Here is a 27,967-nt window from a genome sequence, read left to right on the forward strand (position 1 = left end):
CGTGTGAATTCTCTACAAGTTTTCCGCTAACTCATGATGCGTTTCGCAGGGGTTTGCAGCCAGACGTAAGAGGAGGGGAACGCGGGTAGTCTACCACCCCAGGCAGGGACAGACCTCCGTGTCCTAGGCACAGCACACCTGCGATCCTGACAAGACAAATGACACGCCCGCAGTCGTTTCCATCAGGATCCAGACGCTTGGCCAACTGGCAGGCGAGGCCCTGCACTGTCCGGGCCACCGCTCAGAGGACGCTCAGGAGGAACCTGGGGACAGCACTGAGCCGGGTGCAGGCGGCCGTGCTGGTCTCCCGCCTCCAGATGTGCGGCTCCGTTCCCGAGAGCGCCTGACTCTGCCGTCTCCTGTGTGCTTAGTGGCAATTCTAGGCTAAGTGCCCGACACACTTAGTGCCTAATCGTGTGACAAAAAGATGAAGGATGGAAAACAGGGCGTAGTTTTTTCACTTTCTCATTATCAAAGCCTTAATTTTTACTCTGAGACTTTGGACAAGCCTTACCATTTCTCTAGCTGCTTCCAACTTTACTACTTTGTAAGCACTTGGCTTTGCCTTCTAACTAGACATGCCAACCTAGGAACAAATACCCAGAGGCTCACTGATACTTAATGGGGGTGACTACATAAGTACTTAGGGAACAGAGTTCAGAGCAAAGATTAGGCAAAAGCATCAAGTTCCCCAGGGTGAGCTTCAAAAACTATACGAAATAAATGTTTTTCTCAAGGAGACAGCTGAAAATATTTAGACCTCTCCCTGAGTCTTAAGAGGACAGGGCTAAGTCCTGAGCTTCAGACAAGGTTCCTAGAAGACCTTCAGGGTCACAGTCTTCTCGCTAGTCCTGCACATGACTCCAGTCTATAATGGAAAGCTAGAGACAATTTTTTTAAAGATGTAAATCCAAGCACTGCACAATTAACTATTGCATTCTATACTGTACTAGAAATTACTTCTCCCATACACCTCTTGGCGCCAGGGAAATAAAGGCGAATGTTTTTATTTAGTAAAAAATATATATTAATTTCTCAGTTCAGCAAGTGTGCAAGCTAAAGATTATGCCAAGGCTAAAATCATAGTGTACAGAAGTATGTCTGTATGTGAGTGCCTATATGTATCTCTGGGTGCATTTAACCAGAGATTTTTTGCTTTTTAAAAAAAGATAGCTTGTTTCTACTTTTAAACTAGACCTTTGACGTTATATAATCAAATGAAATACACTGAAATATCATAAGAATATCTTTTCAATCTATATAACTTTAAGATAGTGGACTTTTTATGTTTTGCTAAAGTAAATATTAGTAAACCAACCTGTAAAGTTTTTAAGTTAGTAAACTCAGAATGATAATTCTCTCCAGCTTTTCAAAAATTCTAATTCTTTGCTTCTTTAATTCTTTATGAATCTTGATTAAGTCAGGAAGAAAGGGAAGTTCAGTATTTGATGATAATCTCTGACTTCTGATAAACTCTTGACGTTACATATTCCAAATGAAACGTGCACCAAAATACTGGAAACTCAAAGCAACTCGATCATTGTTCTGTCAAACTCAAGAATTCCCCCATGACTGGACACGCAAGTGTTACCTACTGCAGGAGGCCTTCCTTGATCTCGCTCTGATTTCCGTCGTCTTTGTTTTTACACACTGCGCTGTATGCACTTCCTTGGTAGCATAAAACATATTATTTTATAATTATCCATTTGTACGTCTGCATCTTCTTAAACAGGGAGCGCCTCTGGTAACGGACAGGGTCCGTTTAGCAAGTAACCCCACTGCCTAAAGCAGTTCTTGACTTGCAGGAGTAGGCCTCACTGGATGTTGGCAGAGTGAATAAACAAACAATTGGCATTTTATGATACTGGCCTTCACAGGAGAACGTGTGTAAGTCTCACTGCCTGAGGCCCTGGGCTCCCAGCTCCCACAAGTGGCAAGTTAGTTAAAAAAGCTAAGGATGAATCTGGATTTCTTGAATGATCCCACAGCTTGGGGATCACCTCCAACTTGGAGGAATGTCTTTTAAGGATCCCATTTCCAATAATCCTAAAGTCTGCTGCAAGGTGTTGAGACTGGGTTAATGCTAATTTCTTTGTTTCAACTTGATTTCACCAGAGTGAATATTCTTATAGAATACACAAAAGTAGAAGCTCACAGGGAGATGGGGACACAGCTGGGTATATGAAGCAACTGCAATGGCATTTCCCACCAATGAAATGAGAAAGTATTAAGTGAAACTCATGTCTTTCAAGGAACAGAAACAAGTTTTCAGAGGGCTTTTTGGTTCACAGAGGAGTCTTTTCCTGATGGGTGGGGTCTTTTCCTTATAGTCCACTGTCCCACTCTAGTTCAGAGTAATGAGAGTTCCCTAGCATTTGAGCTACATCATGGCTGTCTAAGCTCAGTGATCTACTAGGAATTTCCTTTAAGGGCAGCAGGATAATGTTAAGTTGCGCTGTGCAGAAAGAAACCCTCTCAAAAGTCTCTTCACGTTGGATCACGGCATCCTCCCTGTCTGGGCACCGTGCTCCGGTAGCTTTACCTTCCTGCAGGGAGGGCCGTGACTTCAGAACTTCCCTTCAGAACTGAAAGCAAGCCCTGTGAGCTTTCACAGACACTATGTGCAGGATCAAGTCTAATCAAACATTTCATCTGTCTGCGGCTTTTTTCTAAGGTGGAGCCAGCAAGAGCGGGACCGAAGTCTGGCAAACAAACAAGGAGCCACGTGATGGCATCAGTGGGGAAGCAAAGCCCCAGACTAGAGGCAGTGCTTGTGGGCACTCATCCTGTGGAGGAGGAGGGCAGGCAGGAAGTGACCTATACAGGACTTGAAGAGCAAGCACATCGTGGGCAAGTCGTTTTCAAGATCATACAGGTGCCTTATAGTTATACAGAGCCACTCAGACCTAGAATGAGGATGACAAATTAGTAAACAAAAAAGAGACCCGAGTCCCTTTACTAACACTGGGAGGCAGTGCTGCCCGCGGAAGCACAAAGCAGACCAGGACGTTGGGACCTGATGCAGCCGGGAGCTTAGAGGCCAGCAAAGCGCCCCTTTCACTTGTGCCGAGGAACCAGTCTCGGGCTTAAACCTACTGCCCCAGGCCATACAGCACAGGGACGGCTAATGTGAGAGCCCGCGTGGCCTCACTCCTAGTCTAGGCTCTTTCTACAACAGGGTGCCCTGTTGGCCTGGTCTTTCATTCAGAACAATACACACAATACCCTCCAGGGAAAACAACTGGTTATTACTGAGTGTCACCTCCTCAGAAGGGCCTTTCATGATCTTCAAGCCAAAGCCGACCCTCAAGTCACTCCCTGTTTTATTTTTATTATAGCACTTACACTTTCCTGTTTGTTTTAAATCAACTGCTCTCCCCGAGATGTAAGCAGTACAGAGCGGGGACCTTCTGAGCCTTGTTCGATGCTGTATTTCCAGGTATTATGGAGCTAACTGGCATTTATAAAGTGCTCAATAAATGCGGAATAATGACTAAACAAGTCAACTACTACACAGATAGAAGTTTCTGAATTCCTAAAACAAAGAAGGGGATGGGGAAACAGTAGGGATAGTATCATTCCTAATTTGCGGAAATCTTTACGAATGCAAATCTGACCTTCTCTCCGCTTAGTAATTCTTATCAGATGACTGCCAGTGCCGCTCTCTACGACAGGATAGTGGGGAGGACAGAACTTCAAAGGCTGCATGACTGATCCAGCAACGAGAGGGGAGAGGAACACTGGAGACTCTGATTAAGTGCAGCCCAGCCGACGGGAGCCTCACTGGTCACTGGTGAAAATTGTTTTCTTGGGGGGAGGGGGGAGACTTTGTTGTGTTTTTCTGGGGCAGGGCAGAGGGGACACACCTTGACCTTTAGAAAAACAAGTAAGTGACAAGAAAACACCATGATCACTGTAACATGATTTTAAAAAGAGATATTTGGGATACATTCTAGGACAAAAATGCATTCAGCCTAATCGTCTACTCTAAAATACTATATAATGTTAATCATTAAGGACACTAAAACCAAATATCAAAGTATGAAGCAGAGAAATACATTTTTGCATGATTTTTAATAGAAACAGCATTGAAGATTTTGGTGCAAACAGAGGACAGAGTAAAATCAGTGCATGTTGGTCCTTAGCATGGTATGCTTATAAGGGTTTTCTGTTTTGAGGCAGAGCATAAAAAGGGCTGCTGTCCATACCTAAGTGTTTAGTCATTAAAAGGACAATAGTCTTCTAAAAAAACGCAAAGAAGAAGTACAAGAGCATGTGCTTGCTACTAAAATTACTTCTAAACTATGATGCCATGAGCACCTGGGGGCAGAGCCTGTGCTCCTATAACCAAGCTGGGGGGCCAGCTCAGAAGAGGTCCTCAATTAATAGCCATTAAGTTGAATTAAATATGAACATCATCTGTGATAGTATCTTTCTGATACCTTGTTTGGTCACCTGTATGAAGGGCTGATCTTCTTTTTACCTGGAGAAAAGCCTACCACTCAGCGCTAGTTTAGAAGACTTTTGATATCATAAAACAACAATGATGACATTTTGAAGAACCTGGGGAACGTGAATAAAGATGAGGCAAGTTTCACAGAGGAGAAGGCAGCTGCATCAGGTCTTGGGGGTGGCGTCTAGGGAGGGAGGGAGGCCACATACGAGAAACAAAGAGCCCTAGCGGGTGGCGGTTACTGTTCCCATTTTACAGTGGAGGAAAATGAAGATTAAAAAGCGCAAGCAGATTGCCGGGGCAAACAGCTGATGCAAAATTCATATCTATTTGGTACCAAAATCTCTGCAGATTCCCCTGGGAAAGTCCGCTGAAATTTGAGCACCAAAATTAAGTTCTGAAAGATTAAGCGGTCATCTGGTTCTAGTCAAGAATGAAGTGACCCGCAGGCTAATGCTCTTCTCCTAAGAAACACCACCCTCAGGCAGAGGAAACGGGCTTTCCAAGCACAGGGACAGCACGTGCAGCAACCTCCATCTGCCTCAGGGACGGCAAATAGTTTTGTTTGGACTGAACCCAAGATGCATGGTTGGAGGTGAGGCAGGTCAGAGAGTGGAACCCCCAGGACAGGGTAGACGCAGATCCACACTGACGTGGTCTGCACTGCGTCCCTCAGACAGTGGGCTGACCGTTTTTAAGTCGGGAAGTGACACAATCCGTTTGTGTTTCAGCAGATCCCTCTGGGAGCAACACAGAGGATGAACTGGCAGAAAGGAAGTCTGGAAGCAGGAAAATTATCCAAAGGCTTATTACAATAATCCAGATGGAAAGTCTGAGCACCTGATCTGGGGCTATGAAACTGCTGAGTGTGAGAGGAAAGACTCGAGACAGACCCAAAAGATAGAGCTGACGGGACTGGGAGGCGGGTTCCTAGAGAGAATAGAATCAAAGCGAGCGCCTCTGAGAAGAACTGTCACAGTGTAGACACACTGTGAATTCAAAGCCTAGCAAAGACTGAGGCAATTTACAAAGCCAGGTTCCCGCCAGGGATGGTGGTCAAGTGGTCAAAAATCAAATAACTACAATAAAAAGAAATGAAATAAATATCACCTATAAAGATGAGAGTGAGATCTAGCAATGGTTACCAATAAAGAACTTGATAGAATACAGTTCATAAGTCCCCATGCCACATTTTTAAATAACAGAAAAAATGAAGCATCCCTCTCTTTCTCACTATAAACAAATCTATTACTTTTAAGCCTCTATATGTCATCTCAACTGAGAAAAAGTCTCTATACCACAAAACCTTCCAGGTCCTGGGCCAGCCTGAGCTCCTCCAATGCAGCCCTGGGTTTGCAGAGTAAGATGGCATTTTGCCGGTTTTTGTTACTTGTTTGTTTCTGAAGCAGGCAGATTTGCCACTGGTCAGTAAGGAATGGCTGACAAGAGTTAGGGGAAAGGGAATGGAGAAAGATTAAAGGGGCAAAAAGGGGAAGAAGAGAAGAGAGAGACACATACTATATTGCAAATCCATAGCCGGTATAAAAACCATCAGATGTTTTAAAGCACTAATTTGATTTTGGTGGCCTTTCCTCTTTAAAGGAGCAATGCTGAATGGCATCAGTATGAGCAAGAAGATTCACAAGCAAGTGCCTCTGTTTATAACTAATGTCAGCAGTAGGACCAGAGAGTCGTTCTTACCATGTTTCAGATGTAGGCAGCTGTCATTCTTGGACCTGTACCTGCAGAAAATTGTGTCTTTAACAAATTTTTATTGAAGAGGTTTTTGTACATTCCAAATACGTAGTAGCTACAATATAATGTGGACCTGTCTGCTTTACTTTTTATGGTTCTTATACCAGCCATTTTTATTTGTGCAGTACAAGTAGAGGCCTTATCTTTTATGAAGGAAAAGGGGAAATAAACTGGACCTCACTGATTGATGCCTTGAATTAATGTACACGAAAGATAAACCCTATCACCATGTTTTATATTTTTAAATAACCCCAAACCACAGAAAAGATTCTCAAGGGGATATAAGGTAGCATATCATAGAGTCATCATAAAAAACTGTATTGTAAGGAGTTTTGCAAATAGAAGAACAGAAGTGTTAAAGCAAAGAGAACACAGACAACAAAACCTTAAAAACAACCACAGTTAACAACCAGGAATCCAGGTGACAGGGTTTGCAAGAGCTTTTTAGGTGTACCTTCACATAGTCACATTTAAAAGAAAGGTCTTTCAAACATTTTTAAAGAATCTCAGGAAGAAAAGCAGAGTTCAACAATCATATGTTATAGCTGAAGAATAAAGCAGCGTGTAGAAAGATGCAGGCTACTTTAAAAGGTGCTTGTCAGAAGCATGAGAATTGGCTGGAAAGTCACATGGTGCCTACCTGATGTAGATTCCTGTAGTTTCTCTCTCTTCCTCTTCTTTTTCTTACCCTGGAAGAAGACAGGCACATGTTCATGTTATAGACTGTACTGTGAACACATGGATGAACGTGATACAAAAGGACCAGCAGGCGGTCAACCAAGAGATCAAGATGCCTCATTATATGTCTCTCTTTACCATCTGTACCTAGAAACAGGGCAAGAGAAAGAAATTCTTATCTGTGACCTCTGTCTCTATAGCTTTGCATTTAATGTCATCAGTACTGTACTGACGTTGGCGGTGGCCATACACACACACACACACACACACACACACACACACACGATGATGATGTCCTAGGGCTGTGGCCACAGACCCCCCCCCCACCCGCCCACCTTCAAGGAAAGCCCGCTTAATAAGGAGGCACTCCTTTTCCTGCTAACCACCACACTTAGGACCCACTTCTGGTAGTATTGATGATAAATCTTCCTTACTGTGAATTCCACCATCTAATTAAAAATCCACAGTGTTAACTGAGGCCCCTCAGCTCCCATGGCACAGACAAGACATAACTGAAGACAGTAGTAGAAGGGTAAGATAGAACCTGAGAAAACTTAGAAGGTAACTTTAAAGACTTATTTATGGCAGTTAAGGACCCTGCTTCCTAAAACAAACACGATAACGTGAATATGCTTGCAATTTAAAATACATTTCAAAATCATCTTAATCACAAATTTATAATTTTAGGTCCCATTGATAGTAGTTTAATTTTCTATTTTTCTTCATAATTACTTTCCCCTCAAAAAATAATTATAATAGGGCATAGACACAGTATATATTTGATTTATATGAATAGTAAATGACCAACCTGGATTAGGATGGTCTTTTCATATAAGTGTCATAGGACACGTATCACATCCAGTATCTCTATCTTACGTCTGCTGTAATAATCACATTCACAAAAAGTAAAACCATAAAGATTATATTGAGTATATTGTATGAATATATAAAAGTATCTATTTTTATGCACCTCAAGATAGTTTTTCTTCATGTCACATGACCCGACCATTGAGGCTTTATATCTTTGGAAAGTTGACTGAAACTATCCTCACAAACACTAAGGCAAACAACAGATATTAGTGACCTGGGGAAATGGCATATCAAAAATAATGGAGTCTTCTTTCAGAAGATTAAGGTGCTCCAGGAGGAGGGGAGCAGACAAAGGAAGGGCACGCTTCTCAGGGGCATCTGCTATCTCCCTTTCAAATGCAACGACTGTGGTTTCCAGAAGGTGCAATAAGCTTGTTTCCTGTGTCTGGAGCCTTCTTCCTCACCTTCTCCTAGCTGCCATTTGCCCTTTAAGACTCACCTCAGGTGTCATCTTGTCCAGGACCCTTCTCTCCCCACCACCTCCACCCCCACCTCCCATCCCCCAGTGTCAGCCCCAGGCAGAGCTCACCAACCATAACGTAATTCCGCACAGGTGTCATGATGGGCTGTGGCCCTGGACCCCTCAGCCACGTGGCTATCGGCTCACATGAGCACTGCCCGAGTCTCAGCACATCTCTGCCACCCAGCACATGCCTAGCACGTGCCTAGAACATGCGACCGTGCCCTGACATGTCGGACTGATGTTGCTTTGTGAAATAACCTGTACTATATTTTAGGTATACATCAGTGCTTCAAGAGAACTTACATTTATGGTAGACAAAAGGACCTAAGGAGTTTGGATGTATTCATGTCAGCTTAACACAAAAACAAAATTCACGTGTAGTAAACACATATAAAATTTTCATTAAAATCATATATAGTACTTGGGTTTTAAGCACTACATTTAAAAGCTCTAATAATATAAATATAATAATACACCTAAGAAAATATGTGCACTGATTTACGAAAACCAGTTATAAAAAATGAAAGTTAGAAAAACGAAGTTATAAAATCTATGATGCCATACAATAGGACAACTTAATATTAAATCATTGAGATATATATTTAATATGATCACAGTGAGCATCAGGATAGCATTCTGACAATGAAATGCTAAGACATAGGGCATGCATCTTATTTAGACTGTATTCCTGTACTCTTATTTTAAGAATACTGGGGCTTCCCTGGTGGCGCAGTGGTTGAGAATCTGCCTGCTAATGCAGGGGACACGGGTTCGAGCCCTGGTCTGGGAAGATCCCACATGCCGCGGAGCAACTGGGCCCGTGAGCCACAACTACTGAGCCTGCGCGTCTGGAGCCTGTGCTCCGCAACAAGAGAAGCCATGATAGTGAGAGGCCCGTGCACTGCGATGAAGAGTGGCCCCCACTTGCCGCAACTAGAGAAAGCCCTCGCACAGAAACAAAGACCCAACACGGCCAAAAATCAATCAATCAATCAATCAATCAATCAATAAAAAGAATACTGTAATATCTTTAGCTAAAGTGATACCACTTGATTGACTTCTGTTTGCCTTAGTAATTAATAGGCTTATTTTGATTGTTATAAACATTTTAAGTAACAAAGCTGGGCTTCCCCTTCATTCAAAGAGATCCTAAAATCAAGTTATGCAAAACAATTTCCTTTAAAAGTTGTGCAGAGGAAAATCTTTAAAGGTAAATTCACATAACACTGGTTTTCTTTAAAACTACTCTCTTCCTGTCTCTCCACATGGAGAAAAGGGGAGAGAGCAAGAGGGAGAGAACATGTGTTTCTTTTATCTCTTTTTAAAAGTGGAAACTCACTCCTTAAGGATCAGAAACAGAAACTTCACTCAAAGACATGATATCATCCATATATGTGGAATCTAAAATACAACACACATAAATTAGGAGGTTGGGATTAACAATATACACACTACTATATATAAAATAGATAAGCAACAAGGACCTACTGTATAGCACAAGGAACTCTACTCAGTACTGTGCAATAACCTATATGGGAAAAGAATCTGAAAAAGAAGATATATGTATACGTATAAGTGAATCACTTTGCTGTACACCTGAAACTAACACAACATTGTAAATCAACTATACTCCAATATAAAACAAAAATAAATAAATAAATAAAAAGAAGGATGAGTTTGAAAAAAATAAAATACAACACAAATGAACATATCTATGAAACGGAAACAGACTCACAGACATAGACAACAGACTTGGTTGCCAAGGGGGAGGGGGCGATGGGGAAGGGAAGGACTGGGAGTTTGGGATTAGCAGATACAAACTATTATATATAGGATGGATAAGCAACAAGGTCCTACTGTATAGCACAGGGAACTATATTCAATATCCTGTGATAAACCGTAATGGAAAAGAATATGAAAAAGAATATATATATATATGTATAACTGAATCACTTTGCTGTACAGCAGAAATTAACACTGTAAGTCGACTGTACTTCAAAAAAAAAAAAAAAGACAGTCAACATGCAACACTAAATCTATGCAAAGTCACAACACAGCAAAGCTCTCCCAGAGGTCAAAGAAGGAAGGCCACTCTCCCCTATAAGGCCAACCACATCCAAAAGAGATCCAGGACAGGGTTAGAGGAAGACACTTCTGAAACGCTTTAGGTGGGGGACTGATCTTCCCACTTAAAGGGCATCACTAAGGCTCTATCCAGAAAATACTAACTACGGCCCAGAGGATGGAAGCCCAGTTCAGGGAGAAAAGTCTTCAACTAAAGCAGACTTCCTAAAAAGGCCCTGGAAGACTGAGCTGGTCCACCTGGAGGAGGAGGGAAATGGCATAGACTGTGAAGTCTGGGGAACCTGGGTTTCCCTTGTAGCTTAGCCACTACATGGCCCTGGACCAATTACCTAACCTCCTGACAATTTAATTTCCCTCATCTGTAAAATACAATAATACTGTTGATGCCACAGGATTATTAGAAGGACTAGAAAATAACACAAAAAGCATTTAAGACAGCTCTTGACCATTGGCATATAGTATTGCACTGGCCAAAAAGTTCATTAGGGTTTTTCCATAACATCTTACAGTACAACCCAAACGAACTTTTTGGCCAACCCAAGTAGTTATTTAAAACAATCAAGACAACGGTTCAGGAGAGTTGATGAAGCTGCTGCTCCCAAGTCACAAACAGGAGGACTCTTACTTCCTACGCCATAGCTGTATCCAACCTTTAAGCTCCAAATCCAGACCAGTAGTGACTTCTTCTCTGGAGCATGTCACAGGAAACAAATGTGTTCCGAAAGTCTTGGTGCCTCATTATATGGGATGTAAGACCTCAGACGTGCGTCCACACAGGACCATCTCCAGCAATGGCCACACACTGATTTACATATTGATTCATGGCTTCACCCTCGCCCTTTTTTTTTTAAATTACTTATTTATTTATTTAACATCTTTATTGGAGTATAATTGCTTTACAATGGTGTGTTTCTGCTTTATAACAAAGTGAATCAGCTATACATATACATATATCCCCATATCTCTTCCCTCTTGCATCCCCCTCCCTCCCACCCTCCCTATCCCACCCCTCTAGGTGGACACAAAGCACCGAGCTGATCTCCCTGTGCTATGCAGCTGCTTCCCACTAGCTATCGGTTTTACATTTGGTAGTGTATATATGCCCATGCCACTCTCTCACTTCGTCCCAGCTTACCCTTCCCCCTCCCCCTGTCCTCAAGTCCATTGTCTACATCTGCGTCTTTATTCCTGTCCTGCCCCTAGGTTCTTCAGAACCATTTTGTTTTTTAGATTCCATATATATGTTAGCATACGGTATTTGTTTTTCTCTTTCTGACTTACTTCACTCTTTATGACAGTCTCTAGGTCCATCCACCTCACTACAAATAACTCAGTTTCATTTCTTTTTATGGCTGAGTAATATTCCACTGTATATATGTGCCACATCTTCTTTACCCATTCATCTGTCCAGGGACACTTAGGTTGTTTCCATGTCCTGGTTATTGTAAATAGTGCTGCAGTGAACATTGTGGTGCATGACTCTTTTTGAATTATGGTTCTCTCAGGGTATATGCCTAGTAGTGGGATTGCTGGATCGTATGGTAGTTCTGTTTCTAGTTTTTTAAGGAACCTCCATACTGTTCTCCATAGTGCCTCGCCCTTTTTAAAAAGGAATTTCCACAAAGGCCCTGGAAGACTGAGCTGGTCCACCTGGAGGAGGAGGGAAATGGCATAGACTGTGAAGTCTATGCCTTCCACAAAGGCATTCCACAAAGGCATTGTGAAAGGCATTTCACAATTCCATTTAATGTGAAGTCTGTCCTAGCTGGCACTCTGAATGCTAGTCTCACAAGAAACATGAAAATGATCTTCAAATTTTTAAATTAAGAGCTTAAGTAATCAAAATCATTCCCCTCTATAAAATATGATACAACTAATATCACTTATAATATTCTTTCTCAGTAGTTTTTGCTGTATCAAGACTACATGAGTAAGGTATTCAACTCTGAAGTAATAAAATAATTGGCAATATAAATGAGATATTTTTTTCCAATAAAATTAGTACAGCTTAAAAATATGATAATACCTACTTCATCTGAATAAAATATATAATAGGCATCAGGGTACGTTAATATGAAACAAACAAAAAAATGCTTTTTTTACCCAGTTTTAATTAGTCTGTGCAAAACAGTCACTGGAATACATTGTAAGAAGTGTAAAATAACGCAATCCATTTTGGAAAGAAATCTGACAATATATATCAAGAGGCTTTAAAATATTTATAATCTGTACTCAGCAATTTCACTACTGTTTCACTACAATTTCACTACTGTGAGTCTGTCCTGTGGAAATAAGTCCTAAAAACTGTTATGCACCATCCACTGCAGGATAATTTCCAATTATTAAAAAAAAAATAGCAAATGTCTAAAAAGCAGGGAAAAAATGGTTAAGTAAATTGTGACATTCACTCAGTGAAATACTGTATACCTGTTAAAACTGATAAACAGAAACACTATGCCATAACAGAAAAATGCTTATTATATATAAGAACAAAAAGCAGCATGATACAGAAGTGTGTGTATATACACAGCCACCCACCCACACATATCCAAGTAAAAGATAAAAAGATATGCACAACACACCACTGTAAAAAGCAATTATACTCCAATAAAGATGCTAAAAAAAAAGATAGGCACAGAAAAGATACTGGAAGGTAGCATAACTAGTTATTACTAATGCTGCCTTTACGTGATGAGATTATATGCTTTTAAAAAAATCTTTTTCACCAACATTTTAATGATAAGGTTTTCTTCGATTTAAAAATTTTTACTGAAAGATTTCATTAGCATATAGCCAAAAAATATTGACAGCACAAAGCTTTCGGAATGGAATATATCCATGAAATCTTTATTATAAAGTTCATTAACTTTCAAAACTAGAGAACGGCACCAGCATTAGATACACTCTACAACACATTTCCTTCATGAGAGCAACAGAGAGAGAGAACGAGTGAGAGGAGAGAGCCGTTGGTGTGCATAAAGTGCTTACATAATTGTCTCTTGCAGACCAGCCTGGATAGAGCTGCATATGTAGCTGTCTTTCCTTCCGTGCTAATTCATAATATTTAGCCTGCTCTTCGCGAGAGAGGGCATGCCACTGAAAAAGAAAGGGGAAGGAGGAAAAAAATCAAGTAAAAGCAAAATAGCGACAGTATTATATGTTTCATATTTCAAACACTGAAGAATGAAAATATTAAGCATTTAAACTTTGATTTATTTTTAAATGGCAGAAGACCACGTGTTGCAGAAATCCATCTAGAGTTCAGTGGCTGGAGTGAGACTCAAACTTTGATTTCTCTATTCTGTTCTCACGTTACATGAAACCTGTCAAAGTATCCAAAGTGAAATGGCCTGTCACCCAGCCTTTCTCTTCTCCAATACAAATTAAAGAGAACATTCACTGGTGAACCTCAACACCCACCTTAGCCCTTTTCATAGTTTGCAGCATATTCTGACATCTGAGCCCAAGCACCATTTATTTATGCAAAATGAAGTAATTTCCACAGATATATCCTCACCTCCCATGCACTCTCCCACTCTGTCATGTGAGGAATCTGAAACCTTCATCATATGATCCTGTCTATAAAGCAAGACATCAAAAGTCAGTCTGTCTCAGTCTCTTCACCCTCCCCTCACACTTATTTAAACACTAATTGTCCATAGGGAGAATACAGATAACACTGTATAATCAAACATGCACACTTTATGGCTATGTTTTTTAGCTTCCTTCGGACGGAAAACAAGGAGCATGACCTAAGTTTATTTTGCCATCTAGACTTTGAGACTGTAGGATCTAATCTGGAGAACGTAGCAGCTGACACCCTGCAAATTTTCCATTTCCCTTTAGGTAACATATATTTATTTATCATACAGAGCAAAACAGTTTATGCAGGCAAGGTGCTGTTTGGGATTTTTAGCAGCCTGTACTGGCATTTTGTGTGTGTTTGCACACAACTTACCCCAGGCCCCCAGGGAGCAGTTTCCAAGTTCGTCCCCCTACTCTCCAAATGCCAGGATCTGTTGTCAGAAAATCCCAGGAGAACTGGCTTCACTTTGGGGAACCCACTGGCTGGAGGTGACGGCACAGAGGTGGTGGACCCGACGCCACACCACTGCGCAGCTACATACACGTGCACATGCACGCGCACACGCTCTGAGTGAGCCCGGCTCCCACTCCAGGGCTCCCAGCTCTAGGGTGTGTCGCTTCCCATTTCGCTAACTTCCCCTTAAAGGCTGGGTGATTCTTTCTCATTCACCTCTACCCCGCATATTGATTTTAATTACCCTGTTCTTGTTTTTTAAAATGATAAGACAAAAAGAAAAGAAAGGTGTGACTGGATTGAGGGAAAGGAAGGAGGAGCGAGGGAGAGGGGCTGGTGAGTGAGAAAAGGGTGCCCTCCAGGACAGCGACCCAGTGGTTAGGACGCAGCCCCCAGAGCATGGCAGGGATGCTCTCCTCAAGAAAACGAACACCTGCTGCTCTTGCCTGTTAGAAGAACGAGAACCTGATCTCAAGGAGAGCACTAAAGCACCTTCGGCCTCATCCCAACCTCCCCTCCCTCCTCCCGTCCAGAGGCGGTGGGGCTCACAGGCAAGGCAACCAATTCCATTTCCTTTGAAAAGCCCCTTGAAGGCCAGGGCCTCTGCTGGATAGGGCAGATGATTTCATTTTTAATTGCTTTACACGTGCAGAGTGTAAAGTTAAGATGCATGACACACAGTGGGACTTGGCCTGAGTCTAAAGGCAAATCAGGTAATATGCTTTTCTTTTAAAAAAAAAAGGTGGGGGGGCGGAGGGGGGAGAGGAGATGGGGAGGTGGCAGGAAAAACAAAAAAAACAAAAAAAACCCCAAACACCTGGAAAAAGTTACCTGAGACACAATTCTTTGTACTAGCAGAGTAATCACAATTAGTCAAGTGCAGCCTAGGAAGGCACGTCTGGGGAGCAGTGGAAGTTCAGGCAGGAAAAGTCACACTGCCTCTGTCAACTGACAGCTTTTCTAAACCTGAGGTACTAACCTAGAGACCTTCACAGGGAGAAAAAGCCGAACTGGGCACAGTGGAAAAGATCAGCCTACACTTTTTTTAAAAAAGACTGATCATGGGCTTCCCTGGTGGCGCAGTGGTTGAGAATCTGCCTGCCAATGCAGGGGACACGGGTTCGAGCCCTGGTCCGGGAAGATCCCACATGCCGTGGAGCAACTGGGCCCGTGAGCCACAATTACTGAGCCTGCGCGTCTGGAGCCTGTGCTCCGCAACAAGAGAGGCCGCGATAGTGAGAGGCCCGCGCACAGCGATGAAGAGTGGCCCCCGCTTGCCGCAACTAGAGAAAGCCCTCGCACAGAAACGAAGACCCAACACAGCCATAAATAAATAAATGAATAAATAAATTAAAAAAAAAAAAAGACTGATCATTAGTGTTTAGACAGTTCTGGTGCTAACATGATCAGCAAGAGGCAAAGCGTTATCAAAAAGGAACAAAAAAAAAGACACTAAGGAAAAAAGATAAGGATAGAAGTCTTACTTTGTAAATCTGTTTATTCATTTGATAAATAATCTCTCCAATCCTACTGCAGTATGTCAGTATAAAGATATCTTTTTTATAAATATAATTACCTGTAAATATATTTTTATAGTATAAAAAAGCTTAAGTAATTTAAAGTATAATTTTATGTAATTTATGGCAGCTTTATAACTTGCTGAGAAAATCTGGCATTATAAATAGAACTTGTCTCCCAAATACGTATGGAGGTTGAGTCTTCTACCCAAAACAACCAGTTAATAAACAAGCACGAATTTTTCAGTTACAGTAGGAAACTTATGTTGACAAGACCCCAGCTAACAAAACAGCAAAATTCAAGGAGAAAAAAAGCAGACCACATACTAAACTGTTTACTTGCTTACTTTCAATTGCTTTTAGTTCCTTGATGTTATTTCTAATTCACAAACTTTACTCACAAATGAAACATCATTTACCAGAGTAAAACAGTAGGTAAAACTATGTATTAAAGTTTTGCACTGAAAACAAGAATAAAGTCTGATGCAGACTAGAAAGATGATCTTTCTTTACAGGAATTTCTGAAACACAACTGACTAAAAATGCTTTTCCATCTCTTCTGCTTACTGAAAGATTCACCAAGTTTTTGGGAAAATACCCATTTAATTTGAAGAGACATTCTGACAATGAATATGCAGTAAATGGGCTTCCTTTAGTAGCCTGGAAGGTCTGAAAACGAAAAGCTTATTTTAAAGTAATATCTGTGTTATTATTATTCAGAATACGAAGTAGAAAACTTTGATTCATTCATATGAATGAACATTTCTATGCTAGAAATACAGTAGAAGTGAATAAAAATCAAAAGATCAAATGTTCTAGGATGAATTTCAGGCCCACTATTAAGAATTCTAATTATCCCAATGTAAAACTTCATGATTTTAAAGCTGGGAACTTTAAAGAACTAGCAAGGACTACCCTGCCAGAGGCGGAGTTATGAAAGGACAGAAAACCTGATCTTAATCAAAGATCTCAGAGACCTATAAATAGAAACAGGTGTCCAAATTAAAAACAGAGAGAGACCTTAAATGAGAACCATCCTTTAGGACACATGCTCTGATCTGGGGATTGTTAAGGGAGCTGAGAAAGTAGCAACTGTTGGAAATGTGCATTAAAAATAGGAAGCATACATTCATATATTCTTAACTCTCTAGAGCAGGAAAATAATTCCCACTGGAGGACCATGGACCTTTAACTCAAAAAACAAACAAACAAACAAACAAACAAAAAATCTAAGAGTTTTACACAAGCTGAAATAAGAACCCTTCTTTTCCTCTGATTTCTTCTTTTAAAGGGTCAGGGAAAATGGTCATCAGCCTTTAAGCTTTCAAGGCGGAGTTCTTCAAAAAATGATGGGAATCACTCATCTGCTATGATCTGGCTTTGGAAATCATTGTAATTATTGTTATTAAGTGTTTAAGAATCCACAGGGAGATAGAGTACTGTACACAGGGCACCAAAAGAGCTATAATCTACCACTGCATCCCACCCCTGAAACCCTGGTGTCTTGCAGATTGGAAATTGCTGCATTTTTATGCTCTCCAACAGGAATCGATAATACAAGAATGCCTGCTTTCCTCCAGCTGCCTCCTCACATGGACTGGAAATCTCCTGAATGTTTTCTGTTATGAATGCTGAAATGTATTAGGTTTGTAACAAACATGACAAAAATTATCAACAACAGCTAAAACATGATCTCTAGGTCTCACAAAGGTTGTCAAGACCCTCCTTCTCCTGAATGTTCATTTGCAAATCATGAATTTCTTGAGAGGTTGCAAAAACAAATACACAGGGTCATATTTTAAGAAGCTACCGGGACTTCCCTCGTGGCTCAGTGGTCAAGAATCCACCTGCCAACGCAGGAGACACGGGTTTGATCCCAGATCCGGGAAGATCCCACATGCCACGGAGCAACTAAGCACCGTGCACCACAGCTAAAGAGCCTGCGCTCTAGAGCCCACGAGCCACAACTACTGAGCCCTCGTGCCACAACTACTGAAGCCCGCGCGCCTAGAGCCCGTGCTCCGCAACAAGAGAAGCCACTGCAATGAGAAGCCCGCGCACCGCAACGAAGAGTAGCCCCCGCTCACCGCAACTAGAGAAAGCCCGCACGCAGCAACGAAGACCCAACGCAGCCAAACACATATACGAAGAGCATCAACAAGTTAAGATGAAGCATTTCTAAAATTACAATGTAATTACAGAAAAATGCAATTTGAATTAGAAAAATTCAAATGTTCTCCACCACCCGTCAGATACCCAACTAAACCCATTTCAATCCTGAGAAAAGTACTGGGAAGGACTTGACTAGCCTCTGGGGTGGTGGCTGGACAAAGAAATCTAAGAGTGTCTGTCCTAGCTGTCAGTCCAGTTCCTGGTACATGACAGGTGCTCAGAAAAATATCTTAGCATAGGTGAAAGAAGCAACAACAACAAAAAGAGGGGCAGTCGAGAAACCTGGCCCATGTACACGTTAAGAATCAGAGAGCAATTTTCTAGAAAGAAGACTTCTCAGGCCTGTACCAATTCTTCTATTTAAAGCTTCAAGGTGGAACGATCTGCTTACATCTTGCAAGGAGCAGCCGGCCACATGTGCTTGCCAGGGTTCACCCAGAAGCGTGGCTGGTCCCACAGGCCTTTCTGTAGCCCCCGGGGTGGGTTAAGTGGTTTCCTGCTTCACAGTGTGCGTGCACACACACACGCACACGCACGCATGCACACACACACTGCTTCACCTCACCCCGTTCATCACATGGCTAACCCCACGCAGCTCTCAGGCCTCAACTACGTTCTTACTGGGCCCTTCCCCAGCCCCCCTGTGGTCCTTTCTCAGATCCTTGCTCTTCATACTCACAATATTTATCACAATTTTAATTATATATATACTGGGTAATTATTTGTCTAATATCTGTATCCTGTCACAAAACTTCAAGCTCTACGAGGGCAAGGACTACATCTATTTTATTCAGCAATAATTATCTAATGCCTACCACAGTGCCTGGTACCTAAAAGACACTCAAGATATATTCGTTTAAAGAATGATAATAGGAAAAATAGTTATCATTTTCAGGAAGTTTTCTATGTGCCAGGTACAACCTAAGCTGCCTACAAGGCATTATATCACTTACTCCTCCTAAAGGCTGTCGTGCTCTCTACTCCCCAAATGGCTGGTGACTATACAATGATTCTATGACTACCTGATATGTAAGTGCATTTGGGCAGATGTTAATGAAGAAGTTCCATGGTTACCATAAACATTTACATACCATCCCACTACTTACCCTTCTGCCTAGAATCTGGTTGATAGCTGCGCTTTCCTTTAGAGTGCACTCAGCTACGACATTCGCTCTCATTTCTTTCATGTATAACATGAAAGCATTCAGAGGCTTCTTAATGTGAGGTCTTTTCGGCTCCTGCTCCTTTCTCTGTTCATGCTGAGGCTTCCTAAAAGGTGGCGGTGGGGAAGAGGTTAGCCGAATAAGGAAGAGGTGGCAGGAGAGAAGCAAAGCATCTGCTTGTATCACAAGCCCAGCTCAGGCTGGGACCACGCCCTGGGCTCTCTATAAGCCCCCAGAACACCAGCAACTTAGAAGAGCACCTCATCAACTCCTTGCGGATAAGGATCCTTTGGTTTGAGGAAGTTTACCCACAGCTATAGAAGGGTTTAACACAACATGGAAACGGGCTCGTGAAGATGCTCCATCTAAACTTTTAGATGCTCCTTGGTCGCCTCAGGAAAAGCTGAACATACAGTGCGGGTGGTCAGTCCTCCTCCAGAACTGAGGGTCTCGACTTTTGTGGGTCAACGGCCCCTCTGAGAAGCTAATGAAACCTTAGACTCGCTCCCCCAAACACACGCACGCTGGTTTTGCCTGTATTTGCAGGGGTTTTATGGATGATCACGTGCTCCCTGCCACCCCATCCATCCTCCCATCCCAGTACAAACCCTAGGTTAAGAAACTCAATTACTAATCTCTTCGGACAATTTAGCCCTGCTGTGACAGCCTGGGATAACCCTGGCCCGACAGGAAATCCTGGGCTTGGTTTGCCTTTCCCTTGAATTCTGTGCTCTTGAAGCCTCGATGCAGGGTGACTGCCTTTCCAGAAGGAAAGGCACTGAACCCTCCAATCTACTTAACTCCTGTGCTCAAGAATTGGAACCCAATTAAAGCCTCGTAGTAAATGGCTATACAGCTCAAGTGATTCAGTCGCTATGCTCTGAAGATCACTCCCCCTTTGGTGAGTTTCCCTTGATCTTTTGAGGTCTGTGCTCCTTTTCAATCTCAGACCCAAAATCAGAGCAGTGAGAATCAAGCTGCTCAGTGTCCTTGGGGACAGAGCTTTTGAGGCGGAGCTACACTGACTTCCGTAATAACAGAGAGGGGGCAGATTCAACAACAGCGAAGGAGAAGAAATTGTGTGGTTTAAGTCCTTAGCACCGTAAGGCACTCGCGGGTGAAGACACAGGCACACTTACACGTGCATTAGGTCGCTGTCAGTGTGCGGGTGTTCCTGTTTGACCTGAGGCGTTACGATAGCTGGATGTGGGATGCCAGTTGTGTGGGGACCAGGAGGACCGGGAATCATATGATGAGAAAACCTAAAAGAAGGAAAGACAAGAAAACAAAATGTACTGCTGTAGCAAAAGCTAGACAGAATTTCCAAACAACCCACTAACTGCTATCGGCTGAGAGTGAAAACACACCTTCATACGCAGAAGTATTAACTATAAGTTAGAGCAGGCTGATGATTAATTTCTTTCCTTTCTGTATTCAGGTGGAAGATATTTATAATTACGTGCCACCTAACAGATTTTTTTTCAAGCTAAATGGTAGACTCGGGCATTTCTCCTGGGAAGGCTCTAGGCCACAGGATTAAAAAAAAAAAAAAAAAGTGAGTCACTTTTCTTGCAAAGCAGTTTTCAGAGAAGAATTTCAAGAACAATTACTGGAAATATAACACTATATTAAGATTTAGCTTTTTAAATGATTTAAAAATCTAAAGACATCACATTTTAAACTCTCTGTCTACATTCCTAAGCAAACCTTCACATTAAGAGTCTTCTTCTCCTGTTGGCTTTTTTCCTAATACTAGGAGAGAACAATTGAGAAGACAGGGGACAGGAAGATTTGTTCAGTCCCCAATTTAATAAGGTCACCATCAACATCACCCCAAATAATTTTCTACACATAAAGAAAGTAGTGTTTGAGAGATCTGGCCTAATGGAAAACTGATAACAAAATTAAGGGGAAGGATTTAATTAAAGGGAAGGATACAGTTCTGCTTCAAGGTAAAAACTACGTATGCTAAAATAAAGGCTTTCTCCCAGAGTATACTAGTAGAGCATTAAACAAATCTTAAAATATCCACTACCATCCAACACAAAGGAGGGAAACTGCCATGCAAGAAAAATAAAACAAATAAAGCCAGTACTTTCAACAAGCTCTTTGGATAAATTTGGATATGCTTTAGAAATTTTTTTTTTCAAGCTCTTTTAAAGTCAACAATTTAATTCAACAAAAACAACTTTCTCAGGTCTTTTCATCACCGCCTGTACAGTTAATTCCTTCTTCTGGGAAGGAAAGAAGGGACTCTGCTTGGATATGTAATATTTCAGAAACAAATTTTTAAAAATTAAGGAGGCATGGGAAAAATACAAATACTTGATCAAATCATAATGCTCTGCTAAATGTACCATTTGCAAAAATGCATGATGCTGGTTATTTGCCCCTGAGAAAATCCTGTCATCACACAATTCTTACAATGTTAAAAAAAAAAGTGTACAGATATAGTTTGGGGGAAGGATATTAATTTCATCCTCTCCCAATCAGCTAGATTTACAATCTACTGAAAAAATAACGTTTCTTAAAAAGCTGAAATTCGCCACAGAAAACTGCGAATTTCATACCGACGTAAAAAAGTAAAGATTCACAACCAGTTACTAACCCAACAGTTCGACTTCTAGCATGTTAATGCTAGCTCCCTTGAAAAAGCCACATTGAACACGCAGATGATACACCACAAATGTGTGTGTACATCAAGCACAGGGCATAGAAGCCATCCTTTCCAGAGGCAAAAGCATTACACAGAGCGGTGTGGCATAGCAGACCTCACAGAGCTTCGCTTGCACCAACGTGTCCACACGGGGCCTGATTCACACACTAGGACACGCAGCCCCGTACGGCCTGACAGCCTGTGAGCACCGTCCCTTCTCTTCCGACGGCCTTGGTCCCGAAGGCTCTAGACTATCTGGGCGTTTTCAAACACTGGCACGTGAAACTGATACAACTTTCCTCATAGAAAGCAAATTAGAAAACTCAGATCAAACCAGTCTTTATTCTCCCCCCCGACCCCACCCCCATCCCCATCATATTTTGAATCGAACAAGCTCTTCTGATCATGTCCCCTCTGGGGACGTTTTCCGTCCCACAGGCGGTGGGCAGCGAGGTCTTCGGGAGACACGGGTTCCCGGGGCGGCCGAGTCCATCCCCCTGGTGGGCGCGGCTGGCGCTGCTGGGGGAGGGCCCTCCGGGACGCCTAGTGTGGGAGGCAGGCACCCTGCGCAGACAGACGCGGGCCGAGCCGCGCACCCGCCCGGCCGGGACCGAGAGGCAAGCAGAGGCGCGCGAGCTGCAAGCGCAGGAAGAGCAGCCTGTCCTGGAGCGCCCGGTTCCACCTCCACCTACCTGGACATGGAAGTGTCGACTGACAGGGAGGATGGGTAGGGTTGCCTGAAGCCTCCCGTGACGGGATATACAGGCTGACCTTGCCTGAGGTCACAGAAGAAAGGAACCCATCAATGACAAAACATGACTTACCAACCAGCAGTAAGAGTTTGACGAGGGGAGGAACTCAACCAGCATTTTGGGGGAGTGTTACCAGGGCACTGCTTCAGTCACCCGGCTCCTTCCCTTCCTCACCCTCCACCCAACCAAAGCATCGTCTGCCTTGAAGGAAATCTCCCACCGCAGTCCGTGAATGGCCTGTCGTCTATCCCTTCCCCTCTCCCATCCCCACGAATGCTTTGAACAAAGCAGGCAGGTAAACAATGCTTACTGAATATAACAGAACCTGAGAATGGTGAAATACTCCTTTTAGGTTAGTGGATTCTTTATCAGAATCTTTGAGGATTTCAGGGAAGAGAAGAAAGAAGGAAATAAAAGTTTATATTTATATAAAAATGAACAAATTTTTAAAAACACTGCACTTCCTCCCCACTTATATATCCATGCTATAGGGAAGAAATAAAAGATCGATTCATTGGAGTTATTTTTCTCTCTGCTCTGAGAATTCCATCTCTCCCTCTGCTTTTCCTACATCTCACACTTTTCATTTACACAATCTTTATTTCCAGATGCCACTGATGCAACTCGGCCCAGGATTATTGCCCCTGAGTAGCTGAGTTCAGAGAGAATAATTGATGTAGGTTTGAAAGTATCTGCATAATCAATTAAATTCAGACAGAGTTATTGACTGAGAGATTTAATGCAAAGAGAAGAGAGAAAGCTGGAATTTCCATGGCAGGATGAGCCCTCCTTATGAAGAAGAGATAATATAAGGATATCAAGGTAGGGAAACCGGGGCCTTGACATGGGAGCTGTGGGGACAGAGAGCCAGATAAAGAGAGGAGAGAAAATATTTGCTGAAGTTGCAGCACTCTGTCCATGGAGTGAGCAGTGGGGAGAGGAGAGGAATGGAAGTGGGAGCAGGGAAAGCTGCACACTAACAATAAAATGATAAAAATAGGCTACATTATATGTAGTGATTCTTTCTTCCCTAAATACATTTCTTTTCCTTTACCTTTACAATTAAAAAAATTTGAAAGGAATGTTACGGATTTTTCAGAAATAACAAAATAGAGAGCATTTGGATTCTGATAAAAGAAGTCCAAACATCAGTTTTTCACGCCTCTGAACTCAAACTGGTGCTTATTTTATTAAAATTCAAAAGATGCTTTTGCACTTGCATTTCTCCCTAGTTATTTGTCATTTATCTCACTTGCCCATTTATAAGCAAAGATCGATATTCAATATATCTAAGGTTATGTTTCAAAAATATAAGTTGTTCATAAAGAACTAGAAAAGAAAAATCCACACTAAACACTTTGTACAGGCATAGCAAATGCCCAAAGCCACAAATTGAATCCATAAAACTATAAGCTTCAAAGCAAATGCTACACAGCCATTTTCTACACATATTAGCAAACGAATTCAATCCATTTCAAAGTCTGTATGTTTTTTAATCTTTTAAATTGAAATGAAATAAAGTTAGCCCCTTGCTTGTTGATGTGAAGTTTCTTCAACTCAAGTGTTATCATTCATAAAGCTAATTTCCATGAATGGGAAGTAGAAGAATACGTGTTCAAATGCCTGGCTAAATGTTGCAGGAAGGATCTTACCAGCCAAGAGGTGGGGTAATCTGTCCAACACCACCCGGAGACAGGGGATAAAAGGTAGGGATCTCGGGAGCTGGAGGATGTCTGGACATGCCTATTAAAAAGAACAACAGAGAGGTAGAGTTTTCAGATTCATAGAACATTCAACTTTAAGAGAAATAGGCAAGAAAATGCATGATGTCATTAATACTTAAGTTCTAGAATGAAACAATATTTATTTTTCAGATCCATTTAACAGAAGTCAGTTTGTTAGCTTTTCTCAAGATTTCAGCATCTGAGAAAACAGGCATTAAGGTAGTACATCTTGAGGAGCTCCTGAAAGAGTGAGTAAATATGCTGCTAGTAAAACAGGCATCAAAATAAGACTTTAAAATTATTTAGTTTGCCCTCATTATAATATCACTTTGGTCAGGAAAATGGTAGACAATTGTTTTTGTGTAGGATGGAAAATGACAGCCCTTCCTAAGTAGAAGGCCTGCCATGGTGTTCAAGGATTAGGTAAATTGCTACTTTCAGATTTTCACTGGCTCCCTTATGGACACATAGATTTGGGAAATGTGATACCTCAGAGGATAAAAGATTAATTAGAAATCATCTTCAGCCCCATAATGGTCGTACTTGATATGATTCATTTGGTCTCTGCCACTTCAGCTCCAACTAAGCTCTTCATCAAGTGGAGTCCTCTGGGCTCCAAGGTCAAGCTGTTCTGGATTAGTTGTATTCCACAGAAAATGAGAGTGCCACCAAATTGTTTCTTGAGCTCACACTCCCTGGAGCACACTGCCCTGTAACTGTGAAAACCACCTGAAGATTGTACCTAATCCTAGTCCCAGATGACACCTCTTTGTTTATATCTTACCTTGGGTACAGAAAAGAAGGACTAAGACGCACACATAAAAATGCAAAATAAAAACTTAAGATTTAGATTTGGGGGAAAGTGCTTCTGAACAGAAAAAAACCACATGAGTTTCTTTACATAGCTAATCTGGCTTTGAAAAGGCCATTACCAAGTGCAAACACACATTCCCAGGTTTAACACCCAGAATATGCATTCAGTGGCTGTAATTATATTGGCCAGTATGCAAATTAGGTGAGTATACAGAAGATGCTCTTTAAGTATGCTGCTTTTTTTTACTATTCAAAATGTTTATGAATTTCATTTGGCTCTTAAAAGATACTGAAGGCCTTGAGCATATGGGAATGGCTTAAGAAGTGTTGCCTTCAAAGTGGATGTTAATTTGACTTTGAAGTTAGGACAAACTATTTCTCAACTCTCAGAGAAAGGTCTTTAATCTTTCTCTTAACAGAGAGTTTCCAGGAGATCATCTGAGGTTTTACTGTTTTTAAAAGGATAGTCTAAAATCTCCTTTTTTGATCTCTTATCACTTTCAAATTTAATGAGTATTCTTTTAATTCCTTTATATCATGAACTCACCAAAAGCATTGCATACAATGGGACCTAGGGCATTCTGCGGATCCACTCTCTCCCACTGAAGCAGGGCCACTGGCAGCTGCTTTTTGGAAGCTGGAAGTTCACCTTAGCAGAGTTACCATCAAATCTCCCTTTTTTTTAAAGCTAGAAATACTGCTTCTTTTGGTCACAGTAGACCCCGAATTTTATACTCTGGGATTTTTTTCTTGGGTCTGGGGAGGTAGGGGCAGCAGAGGTGCCTACAGTGATGATCCTTGACGTATCAGAGTCACAGGGAAGTTTCTCCAACTCGCTGCCTCCCTCACCCCGACACTCTGCTACCTCTCCAAACCTCAGGTTCTGCAGGGGGGCTGCTCAGTTTTGAAAAGAAAAGCCAGGCCAACTCGGAAGAAAATGGAAAACTTTGTGGAAATTTGAACTTGAAGATCATAATTAGAGATGGAATTGTCTGAATTGTCTACTTTAATCCCTTTGTTGGAGAGGTGAAGTGACTGTTCAGGTACCTAAAAAATGCGATGTGTCCTGGGATCTTATCTCTGGGATGCAGAGAAGTAGCCTGCTTCCAATCACATGTCTCTAAGCAGACAAGCTTGAAACCTTGCTCTCCACTCTAGTCCATGCTCTGAGTACACTGAGGAGGCTGCATTAGTGATTCCGTGTGGGAGTAATTGGACAGAACAAAAAATACAAACTAGCTGGATTTGATTTGACTGCTTAAGAAGAAAGGAGGGAACCACCATTTACTTAGCACCTGCTACATGCTAGTTCCTATGCTGAGTATTTAATTTGACTCTTTCTATTAAAATTCTACTCATATTTCAGATACCTCTCTCTCATGGAATAGTCTCTAACTTTTATTGCTCTGAGAAATCTTTCTTCTTTGAATTTACAACATTTCATTTGTACTTTTAACATGGTACTTAAGATATTCTTCACTTTGTTTTATAGTGAGGTTGTACGAATGATTTCCTGCCTGAGCCTTATACACTGCTTGGAAAAAAGAGACCATGTTTTCCCCATCTGTGTATCAAACCATAGCTGTCTCCGGAGAAGGCTCTGAATATACTTCTGAGCGACTAAACAAATGAACAGGTGAAATAAATGGACCCATTCCCCATGCTGGGTCAGTACTCTAACCGTTTTGCACGTACATACATGACGTGGCTTAGGTCATTACATGAGTAGAAGAAAGTGGATCTGTGTTTTCTAAATAGCTTACTGTTGTTTTAAGATCCCGTTTCCAAAGATTCCTAGAAGAGTGTGCCTCTCTACCAACTCCTGTGCTACTGAAGACACATTTCACATCATTCATTTAATGAGTATTTACTGAACACTTAACTATATTCTGGAGGCTCCATGCAGTATATCCTTAAAAATTTTTTAACTTTTATAAATAACTTTTATAAATACAGCTAAAATGATTCTGGTGTCAGACTGTATGGATACAGTGATTCTGCCACTCACTAGCTATATGTCCTTGAGGAAGTTATTTAATTATTATTCTGTAAAATCAGAATGAAAATGAAATAAGTGTTGCAGTCAGGAATAAATGCATTCGTATATAATACTGAGAAGTGCTTGGTATATAGTATAAGCGCTATGTTGAGTGTTTGTTGTTATTTATAAGGATACAAACATATAAACAGGTACACAAACCCAGTATTTCTTAAAAGCTCTTTCCTTTTCACATTTTTATCAGACACAGTGAGTGGAACAAAATGATGGGTATCAGCTTCCCTTGCTTTTCCTACAACTAACTACACCTACACACCTGCACCCCGCACCCCATCCCGAAACACATACTGAGGGAAACGTAAAACCTAATATGCTTCCTAATAGGAAATTAACCTAAAGTTATTTTCCTACAAATGAGAATGGGTTCTGCTGACAAGCAGTTTATATTTATCGGATAATTCCATCTAGGGTTAGAGTATGAACACAATATTCTTATTTTGGTTTTTTTTGGATTTGGGGGGGATAAAGCTAGCCAGCTTCCCAAGGAACTTTGAAATCAGCAACTCAGTATCACCATGTTATAACCAGCTGTATGTGATATAACCAAAAGGCAGGCAGAAGGAGAGAAGAGAGTAAATGCAAGAGATCCAGTAAGCCTTAGACTTTTTTTTCCCTTATACTTATTTTTTGGTGATCAGTGTACCTAAGTATAATGATATAAACTCAAAATCATGTAAATTAGTACTTTTTAAAAAATTAGTTCTTTTTAAACCAAGGTTTTATATCCCCCTAACTACATGGTGATGAGGTACATGAAGTCCAGGACAA

At 41.5% G+C, this 27,967-nt stretch overlaps 1 protein-coding gene across 3 annotated transcripts in view; it reads right to left on the reverse strand.

Annotated features, from left to right (window-relative positions):
* LEF1 (lymphoid enhancer binding factor 1) overlaps positions 1–27,967 on the reverse strand; it is a 117,728-nt gene that overhangs the window by 8,740 nt on the left and 81,021 nt on the right. Inside the window, exons 5-11 of one of the 3 annotated variants that reach the window (XM_007191003.2) lie at positions 24,256–24,346; positions 22,544–22,627; positions 20,335–20,457; positions 19,139–19,301; positions 13,293–13,400; positions 6,849–6,897; positions 6,155–6,195 (exon numbers count right to left, since the gene is read on the reverse strand). In XM_007191003.2, coding sequence (XP_007191065.2) covers positions 6,161–6,195; positions 6,849–6,897; positions 13,293–13,400; positions 19,139–19,301; positions 20,335–20,457; positions 22,544–22,627; positions 24,256–24,346 — 653 coding nt within the window. In that variant the 3' untranslated portion in view covers positions 6,155–6,160. The remainder of the gene's footprint in view (positions 1–6,154; positions 6,196–6,848; positions 6,898–13,292; positions 13,401–19,138; positions 19,302–20,334; positions 20,458–22,543; positions 22,628–24,255; positions 24,347–27,967) is intronic. The other 2 variants (XM_007191006.3, XM_007191005.2) reach the window with 2 other exon arrangements.

Source organism: Balaenoptera acutorostrata, chromosome 5, assembly GCF_949987535.1.
Source record: "Balaenoptera acutorostrata chromosome 5, mBalAcu1.1, whole genome shotgun sequence".
NCBI lineage: Eukaryota > Metazoa > Chordata > Mammalia > Artiodactyla > Balaenopteridae > Balaenoptera > Balaenoptera acutorostrata.